A 17,283-nucleotide genomic window follows, 5' to 3' on the forward strand; every position below is an offset into this window, starting at 1 on the left:
GACCAGGCCAGACAGCCCATGTCCTCCCAATCTTCTGGTACTGGACGTAACTGAAGCCACTCCAGAGCAAGTTGGCTACGACGCCAACGGCAACATTGGCAGCCATATTGTACGTATAATCCCAAGACCAGAGCGAGAGGTACAGGACGTGAAGCGTATACAAGGTGATACAAAGCCCCGTCCAGAGCCTCAGCAAGCTCTGTTTCCTTGGCTCCTTCCTGTCCAGTCTGAACACCCTAATGGGCGCGTAATACAGCCCATATAGGACATTCGCGCCAGCCGCGAAGTAATCCAGCTTCTCCGTAAGCCCAAAGTCCCTGGTGTGGAAGATCATGCTGAACGTCCAGCTCGCCAGACCCACGTATCCAAACCACAGGTAGTATTTCCGCAGCGGATACGAGGCGGGAATCTTGTCGCGGAGCTGCGACATGCCCCAATCGTGCGCAAGGTAGTTGAAGAGGGAGAAGATGACGCTGAATGGCTCTTGCATGCCCATGAAGCGGTAGAAAGGCCATTTTCCGTGGAATTGGTAGATGGGCTGCATGTATGGAGGGTCGCGGGCGAGGCGTTGGGCAGTTACAATGTGTTGGCATGTGTAATCGCATTCCGAGGGACAGTCCCAGAGAAGGAGTCGGCGGTGGAAGGCTGCGCGAGTTGTCAGTACTACGCATGAGACTGGGAATTGGGAACAGATATGGGTAGCATACGTATCGACGTGCCATCTGGGCCGCAGTTGGCTTCTTTACAGACCTGTGGACATGTTGTTAGTCACACATGCTCTTCTGGTCGAGAAACCGACTCCCATCTACACGTACCTGTACACAGTCCTTGAAATCAGGCAATCTGTCGCCCAAAGACGCCTGCGCTGTTCCACCCAGCAGAAGCAGAACAGCGAGGGTGTGCCATGCTGTAGCTATCCGGAACTTCATCATTCACCAGTGTGAGGCAATTGCGGCTGCCATGCAATTGTGTCTTCAGTCTCCTCCAAAAGTTCCCAAGTCGCGTGTCGCAGAGCGATGGATCGACAGGGTCTTGGCGGGCCGGTAACTCCGTCGTTTCCCCTGGCCTAAGGGCAAGTCCGCTGGGAAGTCGATTGACAACAGCAACAACAAATCTCACGGCATGGACAACTCTGTGTCCCTTGATTTCGTCTATTGGGTTTCTAGAGGCTCTTGCATCGTTCTTCAGTGCTCAAGATAGCTAACGAATGGGTCGATTCTGTGGGGAGAACCCACAGTGCAGACGGCATTCGGCAACCTTTCGGCAACCCACCATGGCATTTTTGTCCACAACACCGTCACTATTGACGATGTAAATTTCAAAATATCCATAATCAAATCACCAGGGCGTATAGCTCAGTGGTAGAGCGCCTGCTTTGCATCTTAATTGGGCAAAATTGCAGGAGGTCTGGATTTCGATCATCCATCCGTCCACAGCTGAGTAACGAGTCTTCGGGCTCGCCCATCTTTTTTTGTCAATTCATGCCCCACACACAAATGATCTTGGAAGCCTTGCTTGCGTATGCTGTACCTCTCATGCTTTCAAGTATGTTCGTCTCTTTTTTTTTTTAATACTATTACTGTATCTATCGTACTCGCTGGTTCTAAACGCATATCATCGTTCGTGTCGACAGGTCCGACATCCAAACCTTGCAAAGGGAGTGTAGAATCAAAGGATAAACTGCCTGCACTCACGAGGCTGACGCCGCGCGAGCATTGTGACTATCTGGATATTTATTGCGGTGAAGGTCACTCCCTTGGTTGACAAGTAGACGTAGTTTTGAACTACTCTTCATCGATTTAATCATTCTTAGGTGCTAAAACTACGGCAGTATGGTCTCCTCCCTCAAAAGTCCAAGTATTCTAAGCAAAAGCACCATAGGGTAATCGTAGAACCAAAACTCGGAACCCAGATGATAGCTGTGGTCGACACGAACATATGACCATGTACTTTTTCATTCCTGCGTTCTCACTCATGATCTAGCTGAAAAGCATTCGCATTACCACGGAACTACCAAAAGGTGCAGCCCGACAAAAACCGTATTCGCCGCCCATGTTGCCTCCCAGAAGACGAGATGTACGTCTAAGCCTGGATGGCACGTCCCAAAGCACCACCAGTGAACTGCTGATTCCTTCCTCCCCTTGGTCCGCCTCCTCCACGACCACCACCGCCACGGCCGCCTCCTCGGCCACCGCGGTTACCACGTCCACCTTGCCTCTCAAAGGCATTGGCGGTACCTTGTGTGCGTTGCTCCAGTGTCTTCTCATTCGACTCGATGAGGCCTGACGCCTTGTCTGATAAGCTCAGTGCGAGCGTCTGGAGTCTTGACAGCTCAACACCCTTCCTGAAGATGATGGCCGAGTTGACCTGGTCGAGAGCAGCGGCGAGTTCCTCGTGTGAGATCATCTTTGAGACGACCGCCGAAACCTTGCGCTCTGACAACTCAAACATACCCGCTAGAGTGGAAATGGAGAGTGTGTCGTAGAAAGGTGCGTACGTGAAGAGGTAAGTGCGGAGACCCTCCTCTTGGATTTGCGAGGACAGCATTTCCTTGATCTTCTCCGAATCGGCCATCAGCTCCCAGATCTTGATCGAGTTGATGAACTCGGCTGCCTTCTTCCATTCACCAGCAGACAGTGCCTTCGAGGCTTGCATGACGTGGTCACGGGTGTTCTCAGGCGGTCCAGTGAAGATCTGGCGCTCATGGTACTCTAAGAGACGGCGGTAGGTCTTGCTGATCACCCGCTTCCTGAGGTCTGGTGATGAGCCGAGTTGTGCGAGGAGAGGAATCTCAAGCAACATAGAGCAAGTCAAGTAGACGCACTCTAGCAGCTCAAGGTTGATGTGCATGTGGAAGGGAAGTTGTCGTTGACGCTCAAGACGCTCTTGCTCGGGCGAGATCTGGGAGTACCGCTGCATCTGCAGACCTTGTGCGAGCAACTCCTTTTGCCTGTTGCTACCGCAGATCTCTTGTAGCGAAGTTTGTGCTTCGTAGACGAGACCGGCGCGGAAAGCGCAAAGGCCGACCTGAACCAGCGCACGGTTGAACAAGATTTGTGTGTTGACGTCGAAGTTGCTGATAGTCTCTTGCAAGTGAGACATGAGCATCATGTCGCGAGCCTTGTAGTACTGGTCGTGAAGAGACAAGAAGTAAATCTGGCACAACATGGCGCGAGCGCGAATGATGCCCTCGCTGTTCTGGAACAGGTATGTGCATAGGGTTTGTACGAGAGAAGCGGTGTCGTTGGAGATGGCGCGGGGGGTAATCTCAGAATCAAGGCTCTCTGGAATTGCCTTCCAAACGTTGTTCTCGAGGATCGTGATGACTTGCGAGGGCTGTGCATGTTAGCATGAACGGATACAAAAGGGTAGAACATTCGCATACCTTGAAGTAGACGTGTTCCAATCTCCGCATAACGATGCGGTTCAGTGGTTCTTGTGGAAGTTCTAGGTTTGGGTTCTTCTTCATGCTCTCAACGTATACCAATGTGCGTACGAGCTGAGCGTACAGAAGGGCCTCGTCGGTCAACCGTTCGATGTACTCGGAAGTGTGTGGGTCGATGTGCTGCAGCGAGCGAGTAAGTTCGTCGTCGAGCCTCTCAACAAAGGAAACGATGCTTCCTGGGATGCGGAAGATCTCGCCAGGTGTGATAGTGGGCAGCTTCTCGTCGTCCTCCCACTCCTCGGCGTTCTCAATGACAACAATCTCATTGCTGTCCTCGAGGATCTGGAGGAGCTTTCCGAATTCTTGGTCCGCACTAGGCATTGTTAGCAATTAGCGGCCATGTAACGGGTCGGAAATACTCACAGCTTCCACTGCTCCTGATGCATGTGGCTGGCAGTACCGGAGGTCAAATCGAAGCGCGTCGAGATAAGGGTCAAGAGAACGCGGACCTTCTGGTAGTCGTTGACGGCTACGTCGAACAACTTCTCCAGTGTCCGGATGTGCTCCAACTTGTCCGAGTTCTTGCGACCGCGCTGCTCGACAATAGCACGCAAGTGTTTGAGGATACCCTCAGCGGTGTATAGGACAGCCTTGCCACCAGCTCCGACTGTGATGAAGCCATCGTCGGTCGCCTCCTCAACGACGTCGGTACCGAGTTGAGGGATCTTGTTCTTCTTCTTCTTTTCCTTGGGTGCCTGAACAATCTCCTCCTCCTCGCGCATGAATTCCTCCTTGTTCTCCCGGTATGCGTTGATGTCCTTCTCGTAGTCGCGGTTGTGCTTCTTGATCTTTTGACGGACAGCGTTGAACCCACGACCGTTGACAGCGTTCATCTTCTTGGGAGTGACCTTCTGCTTCTCGTGTGTCTCAACTACAGCCGTCTCGAGGTCGGCGACGGCCTGAATGTAGAGCTTGGGGATCTTGCCATCGTTCTGCTTGGTAAGGGTTGGCACCTGGCGGATGAGCTTGTCGAACTCTGTATAACCATAATGTTAGCAATGTTCGTGTACCCCGCCACCATGGCTCATGCCGCCCTCCAGGGCTATTTCTGAAGTGAACATACGTTCGGAAATGACAGCCCAGTCGCTGATCTTTTGCGCATTCTCAATGAGCCTAATGGTTGCCTCCAACTCGTCGAAGCGCTTGTCCTTGGCACTCTTCAGCACCTTGTTCACATCCTCGTCGTCGCTCTCGCTGTCGCTGGAAGCGTCCTTCAAGAAGCGGTTGGCACCAGTTTCCGAACCCGAGTCGGAGTCGGAGTCGTCGTCATCGGACTCATCATCGGAATCCTTGTCGCTGTCTTCCTGTTCAGACTCCTCGTCGTTGGAGTAGAGTTCCTCCTCGCTGGACTCTTCCGAGGAGCTGTCGCTGGCGGCAAAGAAACGGGACGCCATGATTGCGGTTCTCGAGAGTTGGGATTTGCCGGAGGGGTCGGAGGCAATATATGTGGCAGGCGCCGGTGTGGGTTGACCAGAGTTACTGCCGCCTTGTTTGAACTTTCCGCAACCGAATTTCGAGCAGGCGCCAAGCCATGACTGTGTGCCCCGCGCCTAACCCTAAACAGACGCGAACACATTCACCCCAGTCGCACGCTACCACTGAGGTGCGCCAACGCCAGTTCCATGTTGAGATGATGCAATGATCAATGCTCACCAGGCATTCACTGAGAGTTCCCAATATCTATTGACTTAATTTTCGTCCTTGGCCGAACTACGTACTTCAAGCTTGTCCCAGTCCGATTTCATCTCACTTTTGACATCTCTGTCACACAAGCCATAATGATAAAAGCTCAACGCGCATATTCGTGGCTACGAAAACACAGCCAAAGGGTTTATGAGAATGCTTCTAAAAGTACACGTGCTGCCATACACCACTGCCCCGATTGCTGAGCGCTTTTGAGTCATGGCTCGACATCTGGCGACACCAGTCATGCTGTTGAACATGCATCTGATCCGTCCTGCTCTGTATCATCCAATCAAGGTCCAGCTTACCTCGCTCGACGAATCACAGCGCATGTCGTAGAGTCATCAATCTGACACAGCAGAGAGCCCCGTCTAAAGCCAGGTGAAGGCGCTGAGTATCAACAGGGCATACTACGATTTGAGCAGACCGTATGAACGATATGCGGCCTGCGCGGTCATCCGAGTTTGGCTCCACCCGTTGGTAGCATGATGTTGCTTATCCATGTCTCAAACGACGATACTGACGGAAGCACCATGAGGAAAATGGGCATCAAGGAGAACTCAGAACGCCGCGACTCATCCACCATCGGATCTCCACGCCGTGCAAAGCGTTGTTTTCGTGATATGAGAACTACTCATTGGAGCCGTCCCCTCACTGCCAATGATTCTGACCCATGAAACCTTCTTCAAGAGTCCGGTCTTCCAAATTTCGTACAAAGTTCTGGTTACGGTTCGAGTTGCCTGCTCGCGACCCTCTTCTCCTAGCGGCACTGCTCGCGCTTTCAGGGGCGCCATCAGGCGGCGGCGGGTAGTATGCTGGTGACGGTTGCAAACGGACGGGCGCATTTGGATCCAGATGACTCATGACCCTCTGGAGCGCGGGTGGGATCCCTGATTGTCCCGACTGCTGCTGATCCATCGTGGTTGCTCGTTGCCGTCCTGCGCGGGTCGTAGCTTGGGCATACAGGTTCTGAGGCTGGTTGTACTGCCGCGGCTGTTGTGGCTGCATCATATTCATCGGCTGGCCATATTGTGCTGCTTGAGCAGGGTAAGGCGGAGGGGCGCCCTGATGGTTTGGAGGGTACATGTTGTAGGGATTTTGCTGAGCCTGCGGACTTTGTGCAGCGGCGTACTGGTTCATCTGCATGTTCGCATACGCAGCGTGTTGGGCCGCTTGGGCTTGTTGCTGCTGCGCAACGGCCTGCTGTTGTTGCTGCTGACGCTGTCTGCTCATGCCCTCATATCGCTGTTGCTCCTGAACGCCAGGTGCTGGGGATCTGCTCGAGCCGGACTTGAGAGTCATTGGGGGTACGAACGGCCCAGTGAACTTGGCCTGAGTGATGAAAGGATGCAACTTGGCTTGTGCAGGGGTCCAACGTTCTAGAGGGTTGAGGTTCAGCAGTCCTTGAGCAAAGTCGATGAAGGCGGCTCGGTTGGACATTTCTATCAATCGTTAGTTGTGACAGCAACTTGGTTGATGTGCTTGCTTACCTCGCTCGATCTCGTTGGGTTTCATGTTCTTCCGCGGCATGGGGTAGTTTTTGATAATGTCTGGCAGGGTCGTAGCAGAGAAATATTTCTTGCTGGGTTGTTCCTTTGTGCCGTGCTCCCGTGAATACTGGTCCATCGACTTGAGTCGGTACTGCTTACGACCGTACTCATCCTGTGACTTTTCGTAGAATTCGCCTGACTGCTTGCCCATTTCGAGCATCCAATGAGGGGGCAGCCCAAGCATCTCTGTTATCCTTGACACTTGGTTGTACTCAGACGAGCCAGGAAATAGAGGTAAGCCGAGGAACAACTCGACTACAATGCAACCCAGTGACCACATGTCAATTGCCGCCGAGTATGGTAGACCCAGCAGGACTTCGGGGGATCGGTAGAATCGCGATTGGATGTACGTGTACACAGTCTGACGTTCGTCGCATGCGGAGCCGAAGTCGATGATCTTGATGATTGGACTCTCAAGGCTATCACTGGGTCAGCGTATGCACATCACCACCAAATTGGTTACCTACTTCTTCAGAAGAATGTTCTCGGGCTTCAAGTCGCAATGTATCAGCTTCGCCTTCCCAAGCAATGCCAGACCGTTAATTAGCTGCTGTGCGAACACGCGGACCAGCGTGGTAGACAATCCACGGAACTGGTTTTGTTTGATTAGCTCGTACAGATTGACGCTCAACAGCTCAAACACCAGACACAGATGTTGCCTGTGGATGAATGTGTCCTTGAGTCGCAGAAGATGATGGTCGTCATTCTTGTCCATTTGTTTATTCAACTGCGTCACGTTAGTCTTGCCTATACTTGCTTGTCATGGGACACTCACCAGATCAAGCACAGACACCTCCATCATACTCTGGTTGAAGTATGCTGTCCGGTTCTTGATGACCTTTACTGCGACAACCTCCTGTGTCTTCAAATTCTGGCACTTGACAACCTGTCCGAAGGTACCCTGACCCAACACATCCAGAATCAGATAGCGGTTCTTGTGCCCAGATTCTTCCGATCCCAGGATGTCGTTCACGTAGAGAATATAATCGCTGTCCTCGTTGTCATAGCCATCGTTCTTGACACCCTTGCTCGGTTTCGTGAGTACTCGGCGAGGATTGCGTGATGACTGGTAGTTGAAGCCGCCATTGCACAGCTTGTATGTCATGGGCAAATGTGCAGTGAGGGCTTGCAGAGGCTAAATATCACTATCAGCATATGGTTCCTATAGCAGACTGCTCAACCTACGCTAATAAATCCGCCCTCTGGATTGGCGCGACGAAAAGGCGGCTGGGCATTGATCTTGGGTTGCAAGTCGGCAGTGTTGACACACTTTTCGAATTTTGGGACCGGGCCTCGTCCCATAGGAGGGAGTTGTGGAGGAGGGTTCGAGTTAGCAGATGCGCGCGGCGATCGAGCGTCTCTGTTGTAGACTGCGTTTAGCTGCGCCGTGGCAGATTGCGGGTAGAAACTCTCTGGGCTCATGTTTGACTGTATGGGCGGCAGTTGAGGCGCATGCGGTCGGGAGGCTAAAGCAATGCTAGTCAGTATCGCAGCGCTAAGACGGGGGTAAACCAAAGCACAAGATGGACGTACACGGCGGAGAGTAGTAGTTGTTGTTGTTGGGCGGCGACATGTAGGGATTGTTGCGCGTCGGGCTCTGCCGGTTGCCTTGACTCTGCGCTTGGGCCTGAGGGGTAAAGCTGGTGTAGTTCTGGCCAGCCTGCTGTGCGCCGGCCGAGTAGGGTGAGGTAGGAGAGAGGTTCATAGGCGAGTATCTGCGTGCGGCGGCACTTTCCTCTTGCTGCAGGTACTGCTGCGAATGCCTCTGTTGCTGTTGTGGGCGCGCCATGCTGTTCAGCCGTGGCTTGTATGCATCCTCCATGGGCACATCGCCATCTCCGTCGTTGTAGTCGGGCCCGCGGCTAGCAGTGCCGCTGGGCGATTGCAGCGGCATTGAACTCTGGCGTGACGGGGTTGCGTAGGGGTCCTGCTTGATCTGCGAAGACACGCTGGCGTCTCTCGAGGCGTGGGGAGAGGACGTCATGCTGTGCGAGTACCGATTGCCCGGTGCCTCTGAGTAGGCCGTCCACTGTGGCTCCATGGCAGCCGGAGATTGCGGGTGCTGAGGGTTGCAAAGCGACTGTGTCGCAGGAAGAGACGCCAATCAGTCGTCACTGCGGGTGTTGCATGCCGAGGGTACGCGCTGGCTGGAGAGGTGGGCTGAGCTCCGTCAAGCAGCGACTGCGGCGCAGCACTCGCGTCTTGATTGCAACGGGCGTGCGTGGGCTGGAGGTGAAGGGGAGCGCGCTTGTTGTTATGGGCCTGGCCGTACGAGCCTCGAGGGGACGGGGGTGCGTCGTCTGGCTGTTGCGGGGTGTGGTGTGTTACGTGGTCAACGGCTGTACGCTGTTCGCAGCAGGACCTGGAGCAGCCGCAGAGGAACAGACGCGCAGATTGGTGCGCACGAGCGAGTCTTCACAGGGCAGAAGGGAAAGGATGGGTTTGAGGTCAGCGTAGCGCTGATGTCGGCGCCATTGCAACATGCATGGAATTGGGCTCTGTCCTTGGTTGCGCTAGTGACCAAAGCGGCCAACCTCCTCACGCCCATCATCGTGGGGTGATTGCTGCATTTCACGCTCCTCATCGCGCCTTGCTGGCTGCCGTTTGCTCCTCGATCCTTCCTGCCCCAGCTGCACCACACCCGCCCGCCAGAATTACTCTGTGCTGCACTGCTCGCTGTTGGCCCGCGTCCGCTTTCAGGGTCCTCAAACAGGAAGGCGCGACCCTGAATGCTACTTAGGCTCTGATATCAATTCCAAACAAGCGTTGCTTTTTTATGCTCGCCTTCTCCACCGCGCACAACACGCAATGCAGGAGTGCGACTTGCAATTCAAGCGGCTGACGGATAAGCGAGTGGGCATGGTCAAAGACGTCATAGTAGCAGTCGAAGCAAGAAAAGTAGAAGATTACCTATGTACAGTTTTTAAAAGCACGAGCCATGCCTGCACATCACTCGCGCATCTCGTACCCTCCCAGGACATCGCCATTGTCCCACTTGGCTGGCTTCTCAAAGATGCTCCTCACCATCTCACCTCCCCTTGTCGCAAGCACCGAAAGAAGCGTGTCGCTCAGCTGTCATCGTCGTTAGCACGTCTCGTCTCCAACAGTGACATGGAGCACAACTTACACCATGCGTCGTTTCACAGCAGCCTTGCAACCAGACACCAGCATCTTCGCCAACGCTCTTCTCTGTGAAGTTGATCTTGTAGTCCCTTTGAACCTGCCACTTGGCGCCCTCGAGCTCTCCGCCGGGCATCAAGTGTCGCGCATCCTTGAGCAGCGTCTCGTGTAGGTCTCTGTAATAGCCTGTTGCTACAAAGACGGCATCGACGTCCAGCGTCTCCTGCCTTTCTTGCCCACCCGCACACTCGGAGAAATACAAGGGGCTAGTGTCTTGTACCTGCAAACGCACACCACCCTGTCGAACCGGCGAGTCAGTCACGTCAATGACGCGACGGTATGGCATTATACGGTGCGGCCAGTTCTCTTCCTCGGCAGCCGAGTTGCCATGACGAATGCGTTGTAGGTAGAGCGTTTCGTAGATGTGCTCGAGGAGAGGGAGGCGAACGACGCCGTAGTTGGTGCCCTTGTCTTCGATGAGCGTAGTTGCCCGAAGCTTGGGCGCGCGGTTGAATGTGCAGTCTGTTCGCGAAGGGTTGAAGATCTCGTTGACACTGGCATGGTTAGCAGGCAAACACTGTAGCTGGTGGCCGTCACTTACAACGGCGAGTCGTCACTTGGTCGCAGCGCTCCTCCCTTGATCAGCATTCGTGTTCGTGCGTTCGGATAGTTTGCGTGTAGGAAGTCGAAGATTTCAGCGGCACTCTGGCCGTTGCCAATCACTGCTACGCTGTACGGTGCGTTGTGGTCTTTCAGGAGCTCTTTGGACATGAACGAGAACTTCGACGAGTGGATAACTCTGGGGTGATTCGTGGGGAACGGCGCGGGGATGTTGGGCCTTCCACCCGCGGCGACAACTACGTGTTTGGTTCTCCGCGACTCGGTGCGGCCTGTCAAATGGTTACGCGAAACCACGGTGAATGTAGTAATCTCGCCATTCGGTGACTTCTCTGGCATGATCTTGACGACTTCCTGGCTATACGCTACAACGTCCTCAAACCAGCTAGCGCACCACTTCATATAGTCCTCGTACTCTACACGAGCTGGTAGGAAGGTGTTGAGATTGGCAAACTCCACCAAACGATCCTTCTGATGCAGGTAGTTAATGAAGGTGAATTCGCTCCTCGGGTTGCGCATGGTAGCCATGTCTTTCATGAAAGTAATCTGCATCTTGGCTCCTGGTAGGAGCATACCAGCGTGCCATGCGAATTGCGACTGCTTCTCGAGAAAAGCGACTTTTGGTGATCTGCTCTGCAGACCTGGAACATCTACAAGGGAAGGGTCTGTTCCATCCAAAGCATCATGCAGGGCTACGCCAATAGCTAGTGAAGCTGGTCCAAAACCGACACAGATCAGGTCGTGTAATTCATCTTCTGGGGTGTATCGGAGGTGTGACCGGTTCTCAAACGTGGGAAGCTGGCTCTCTTCAAAGTTCTCGCTCAAGATACCATTGAACGCTCGTTGCACGGCTGGGGCCGGTCCTTCGGATGTGGTCGACGACATTTCCGCGTGGGGACTCATGTTTGCGTAAATGAACAGCAGGTGTCACTACGAAAAGCACAGCGTCGTTAGTATCGTCAATACAACAGGCGCGACATAACATGCGTCGCTTTGCTTCATAGACTTCAGAAACACGTACGCTGACGGGTTTTACTGACGCTCCAGAGGGAACTTTTGGACTGAACAATCGGCCGTGAAGGAGCTTAATCCGCAAAACTGTACGCGCATAGCCGAAAGTCAGCGGATTCATGTGATAAAACCAATGACGTCTACACTAGACGCGAATGAACAACACGAGTGGACTGGCAGGTGCCAACATACCTAATCAATCCTTTACTTGGAAATCGCAAGAGACTTCAATCGCTGGATATTCATACAGTCGCCGTCTCCAGGTTATGGAAAAAGTTTACGAGGCCCACGGCTTGTACCTGGACCATATCCGTGCCCAGGATCCGTTCTTGCGTATAGCTCATCCATGTCGATCGAGGACCGCTGCCACGCTCGTCAGAGAATGGTCCGATGTCACTTCGTAAGAGTAGACCCTGACGGTCCGTTCCAACCTGGTGTCACCACCTGGTTCGCTAACCAAATGATAGTAGCACAATCCCCATGTCACTGATCTACGGACGCGCCATCTGATAAGATGACGGAGCTCAGGCCGTCGAGCAAAAAGCTCACCTGGCGCCCATGGAACGCATGACGGAGGCAAAATTTTCAGGCATGGCCCCGCTACACTTGTCCTCAAATCGCATCGGCTGGTTCGAATAAGTTTAGTCTCCGTGGGGTCGTGGGTAAAGTATCAGCTTGGCGGAGTAGAAATTATCAGATGGAAATGGATCAATCCATCAGATTAGATGAAGAGATTTCCTGCGAGTTCGGAGCGGCCTCGGTCTTACTGGTCCATGCCCAACAACACCACCATCTGACTGCATGTCTCGGCGTTGTTACTAGGCTCGGTTAGCACGCCGCTGCCGCCGATCACTCAAAAGCAGGTCGTATTAGCGCAGGTAATGTAGGTTAATGACGAACGAGGCGCTTCAAGACCCTTTCTTGGTATCGCCCTAGCAGTTCTGTGTGCACTCAGTGACAACAAGATAGAAGGAGTACGATGGCTTAGTTTTGTAGGAACAAGTTGCTGCGTTAGTATCAATTACACCATTATGTAAAAATCGGGCTTATATGAACATCGTCGGTACACAATCCTGGCTCGACCCGGGCATTCATCATCATAGCCCACATCTGGTGCATATGATATGCCACTAGCATGCAATGGCGGCGCGGTAGACTGAATAGGAAGCACCATGGCGAAGAAGGCAGGAGGTACTTGTGTATCGTAGTTGATAAATTAAGTATTAATTATGAAAAGGACTGTGATGATACTGGTAAAGAAATTGTTGCGTGCGCCTTGCCATGCGAGTACCATATCTATAGCTGGTCGAAAAGTGAACATACAAATACATGCATATGATACAGTGCATTGATTGCATAAGGAAAGCAACCAACATGGACCGCCAATGTTGCATAATGCAAATCCGGAAAGGAATCGTGAATGATGTTTAATCCAACTCTTGCGTGGCTACCATGGCGGCGTATATTCCCCCCATAGCCACAAGCTCGTCATGTCGGCCCTGCTCAACGATACGCCCAGTGTCGAACACAAAGATACGGTCTGCGTGCTGTACGCTTGCTAACCGATGTGCGATCATAATTGTAGTTCGGCCTTTAGAAGCAGCGGCAATTGCTCTTCGGATTTCCCGTTCGGTATTGGCATCCAGTTGAGATGTTGCTTCATCAAGAAGCAGTATTTCAGGATCGCGTATCAGAGCTCGAGCGATAGCAAGGCGTTGACGCTGACCCCCTGAAAGTTTTGATCCATGAGAGCCGACCTCGGTGTTATAGCCTTCTGGTAGGCTCATGATGAAATCGTGGAGCTCACATTCCTTAGCCACACGTTGGATGTCTTCGTCACTGGCTGAGGTGCCCGGTCGTGCGCCCAGACCAATGTTGAACTTGACTGAGCCTGGGAAAAGATCTGGCTCTTGCTCAACGAGCGCTAGGCGAGCGCGATGGTTGCGAACAGCTTCTTGTCGAATGTCTTGCCCATCGAGATGGACTTGCCCTGCATTTGGATCGAAGAATCTTTCTATCAAATGAATTGTGCTTGACTTGCCAGCACCTGAACGGCCGACGAAAGCTACGTTCTCGCCCTGTCGAATTTGGAATGAGACGTCGTTCAAAGCGGGAACATTTGGTCGACTCTCATAGTAGAGGCTGACGTTGCGGAATTCGAGCTCGCCCCGTACACCAAACGTACCATATGAAGCTGAAGGGCCGGACAACAGGGCGTCTCCGTTCGATATATTAGTAATGGTAGAGTCTAAAGGCGCCCGATCTGTGATGATAGTCGGTTTCTCATCATGTAGTGAGAAGACGCTTTGAGCAGCAGCCTTCGCCCTAGTTACTTCCGGAGCCAAGCTAAAGAGTTGACCTGCAGATTGTGCGGAAAAGAGCAATGCAGGTAGCACTATGAAGAACTCCCGTTGACTATAATTGCCGTTGCGCACTTGTTTAGACCCCCACCAATACGCCAAAGAGTAGACGAAATATGTGATTGAGAGCGAAAAGGCGAGCAGAATGTTGCCAAGCACGCTGAACCTGAGGTGTTCTTCATACGGTTTACGGATCGCCTCTCGATAGCCGTCGAGAAAATGAGATTCAAGTCCAAAAACTGCAACGATTTGCATGGAAGATGTCGCCTCCGAAGCAAGAGCTGCTGCGTCGTTGTACGCCGTTTGGTGATGTTCTTCTGCCATAGCCAAGATACGAAGGCGCAAGAAGCCAGCCAAGAGCATGACAGGGACGGCTGCCAGCAGCACTATAGCAATCTTCCATGCTACTATGTGGGCCAGCACAATGCCACCAAGAACAGACGTCGCAATTGAGAAGACGGTTCCGAGTATAACTCCAGAGAGCCCACTGATACTGCCACTGTCCGAGTTCAGACGCGACATCAAGGCATGGTGGGAGTGACCAGGCTGAGAAAACCAGGCAATGTCCTGCTGCAGGATCGTCCGGAAGGAAAGATCTCTGACTCGCAGAGTGAGGTTTTCTGAGACCATGCCGAATGCAGTTTTGCCAAAGGAATGGGAAGTCAGAGCGACAATGGCCAAACCGAAGAAGAGCAAACAGTAGAACGCGATTTTACTGGTGACATCGTCCGCTCCAGTTGTGTCGTTCAGAAGCTCGACCAAGTTTCCGAATATGAGCGCCTCGCCAATGATGACTGCACCACTGAAGATGGAAGAAACCAAGCCGACAATTATGGCAGGTGTTTCACGGCGGCTTAGTGCTAATGATCTTCCAATCAACGTCAGCGCACTCATCTTAGGCGCATCGCCTTGCGACTTCGGAGTTGATTGAATCGTGTCGTTTGATTCACTCGAAGAATCTTCATGCTCTTTGTGCGATGAGCGAGTGGTTGACCGAATCGATGAGGCTGCGGACGGTTGTCCCTTCTCGAATTGTTGTGCTCTAATAAGTTCCGCGTAGACACCGTTCTTCTTAAGAAGATCCTGATGGCGCCCATCTTCTTCTACACTTCCGTCCTTCATAACGACGATGCGATCGGCATCTCGCACAGTCGCCAGGCGATGTGCAATGATAACAGTAGTTCGAGCGGCGCTCGCAGAAGAACGACGTAAGTTTTCCAGTACGATTGCTTCGCTCGTACCGTCCATGGCGCTTGTAAATTCGTCCAAGAGAAGAAGCGATGGGTTCCCCACTAGCGCACGCGCGAGCGTTATGCGCTGCTTCTGACCGCCGGACAGTTGAGATTGAGGCCCAGAGCTGATCTTCGTATGTATGCCTTCCGGAAGACGGTCTAGAAAATCGCAGTATGCCTCCGTCGCTGCAGCCTTGCACCGCACAAGTATCTCGTCCTCGGTCAATTGCTCTCTTTCTCGACTTGGTATACCATGCTTGATATTATCTAGTATCGTCCCAGTGAAAAGGACAGGATTCTGTGTGACCAGCGCGATGTGTGAACGTAGACTGTGAACATTGAATGACTTCAGATTATCATTGCCGAGATATATGTGGCCGTAGGTTGGATCGTAGAGCCTCAAAAGTAGGGATGCGATAGTGGACTAGAAAACGGGCACATTAGTAACAAGACTACGTCTCCCAAAGAATTATGCTTACCTTTCCCGAGCCGGACGGTCCAACAAGACCGGTAACTTGCCCGGACTTTATGCGTAGATCAATACTGTCTAAGATCCGGACAGTAGGTCGAGCAGGATACACGAACGAGACGGATGAAAGGACTAGGTCTTTCTCGAAGTGTACACTTTCCGCTGGCTTTCCTTTTGGAGAGTACACATCTATATCGGATGTCGGATGGTCTAGAACGTCCAGTACGGCAGCTCCTGCAGCAGCAGCCATAGCAAATGTCTGAATGAATGGACCAAACGATCCAACGACGAAAGAAGCATCTAGTATGAGAAAGACGACCGCATAAATTGTGCCAGCTTCTGCGCTACCATCTCGTAAGCGGTCGCCATACCAGAAAGCGAGTGCATTCGTTGCGTATGCCACGAAATACACCGAACCAAGCATGACAGCACCTGCAACACTCTTTCTGATTCCGATTCTCAATGCTGACCGCAGATGATGAACATGTTCCTCGCTTAGCTGCTCGAAGAGGCCAAAAGCCTGTACAATTTGGACTGCACGGATTGCACTTTCAGCGACGGAGGCAGCTTTCTCGGTGTAAACTGTGGCCTGTTTGGATAGATCGGAAACCTGCTTAGTGCCGTAGATAACAACGAATGCCATGGAAGGTATCACGGTGACGAACCTGGCTATATTAATGACTTTTCCTTGGCTCGGCGAAGATGATTATTACATTACTCCAGTCAATCTCGCATTGAGCATGAATCCTACAGTGAACGCAGAGATAAAATAACTTATTGATGCGATGAAAAGGCCCACCTTCTCCGAGGTGCCAAGTTGGATGGTTTGCGTCTTCTCTGTAAGAATGCTAGACAGATCAGGTGAGACCGTGTCTGCAGTAGGCATCTCAAGTCAATATGCGATCTACGCAAGGCAAGTTTCGGGCATGTACGCACCGTAGTAGGTCATATCCATCCCCAGCGCACGATGCAGAAGTCTTTCTCTGGTTTTTCTACTCACGCGTTCTCCTATAACAGCCCAGCAAACAGCCCAGGCCCAGGTAACGACGAAATAACCGACTGCGACTGACATAAGACGGAACAACAGATGCTTCAACTCATCTGGATGAGGTGGGAAGTTGTTAATAATGCGACCCAGGACGACGCCTATCAATGGAAGCGGCAGCCCAGCCAAAACCGCAGTGACGATACCCAACACGAGAATGATTTTCGACCCAGCATCGTCCAGTTGTCTGTACAAAGTAAAGTAGGAAGTCTTAAAAGGGTTCAAGCCTAGGATTTGGCGGATGAACCGTTGACGAAAGACAGTAGGAGCATCAAAGGCTTGAGGTTGGACGGTCGCCAGCGATGGCTCTACGTGTCTTTCCCATTGCGTACTGTGACGGACAGACGGTTCGTCCTCGATCTCACTTTCCTCTGAGTCCAGAAGGGGCTGGCTCTCAGAGCTGTCATCGTCATGATAACGGGGCATTGTGGCGCGCGCCTGGCGTGATTCAATGCGATTTCGGTATTGCAGTGCTCAAAAGCAATTCATCTGCACACAAGCGAAGGGGACGGTCTCGCGACGAGTACGCGACTGCGGGTTGTGATGAAAAAAGATGCCATAAAGGCGATATTGAAGTGGACGTGCAGCGTTGTTGATGTCAGAGCTACCCATGCGCGACATGGAAGACATGGTAGGAGCGTAGAACTAAATTAGGGTCTTGGCATGGTCATAGATGGCCCGCCTTGCTATATTTCTACGCACCAGAATGGCAGCGCGACGAGTTTTTGTTCAAACGGTCATGGAAAGCGC

The 17,283-nt window shown here is 52.4% G+C and overlaps 4 protein-coding genes and 1 non-coding gene across 5 annotated transcripts; 1 reads left to right on the forward strand and 4 right to left on the reverse strand.

Annotated features, from left to right (window-relative positions):
• The first annotated feature begins 1,344 nt into the window (after positions 1 to 1,344).
• On the forward strand, positions 1,345 to 1,433 carry J4E82_004770. Its single transcript has one exon. It is a non-coding gene; the product is annotated as a tRNA-Ala (tRNA).
• Positions 1,434 to 2,082: 649 nt separating this feature from the next.
• On the reverse strand, positions 2,083 to 4,839 carry NIP1 (Translation initiation factor 3 subunit c; the record flags this gene model as incomplete). The annotated part of the gene is made up of 4 exons (XM_051731045.1): positions 2,083 to 3,336; positions 3,386 to 3,758; positions 3,809 to 4,421; positions 4,509 to 4,839. 4 exons carry the CDS (start codon positions 4,837 to 4,839, stop codon positions 2,083 to 2,085), a joined length of 2,571 nt encoding a protein of 856 aa, XP_051589252.1.
• Positions 4,840 to 5,779: 940 nt separating this feature from the next.
• J4E82_004772 (uncharacterized protein) lies at positions 5,780 to 8,719 on the reverse strand (the record flags this gene model as incomplete). The annotated part of the gene is made up of 6 exons (XM_051731046.1): positions 5,780 to 6,570; positions 6,619 to 7,097; positions 7,146 to 7,405; positions 7,454 to 7,813; positions 7,864 to 8,144; positions 8,212 to 8,719. The coding sequence occupies 6 exons, from the start codon at positions 8,717 to 8,719 to the stop codon at positions 5,780 to 5,782; spliced, it is 2,679 nt and encodes an 892-aa protein (XP_051589253.1).
• A 908-nt stretch (positions 8,720 to 9,627) lies between these two features.
• SIDA2 (L-ornithine N(5)-monooxygenase) lies at positions 9,628 to 11,319 on the reverse strand (the record flags this gene model as incomplete). The annotated part of the gene is made up of 3 exons (XM_051731047.1): positions 9,628 to 9,750; positions 9,806 to 10,352; positions 10,400 to 11,319. The coding sequence occupies 3 exons, from the start codon at positions 11,317 to 11,319 to the stop codon at positions 9,628 to 9,630; spliced, it is 1,590 nt and encodes a 529-aa protein (XP_051589254.1).
• Positions 11,320 to 12,854: 1,535 nt separating this feature from the next.
• On the reverse strand, positions 12,855 to 16,959 carry J4E82_004774 (uncharacterized protein; the record flags this gene model as incomplete). The annotated part of the gene is made up of 4 exons (XM_051731048.1): positions 12,855 to 15,443; positions 15,499 to 16,153; positions 16,202 to 16,361; positions 16,425 to 16,959. 4 exons carry the CDS (start codon positions 16,957 to 16,959, stop codon positions 12,855 to 12,857), a joined length of 3,939 nt encoding a protein of 1,312 aa, XP_051589255.1.
• Between the last annotated feature and the right edge of the window lie 324 nt (positions 16,960 to 17,283).

The sequence above is a fragment of the Alternaria postmessia genome (assembly GCF_024291825.1).
Source record: "Alternaria postmessia strain BMP 2775 chromosome Unknown scaffold_23, whole genome shotgun sequence".
Classification (NCBI taxonomy): Eukaryota; Fungi; Ascomycota; class Dothideomycetes; order Pleosporales; family Pleosporaceae; genus Alternaria; species Alternaria postmessia.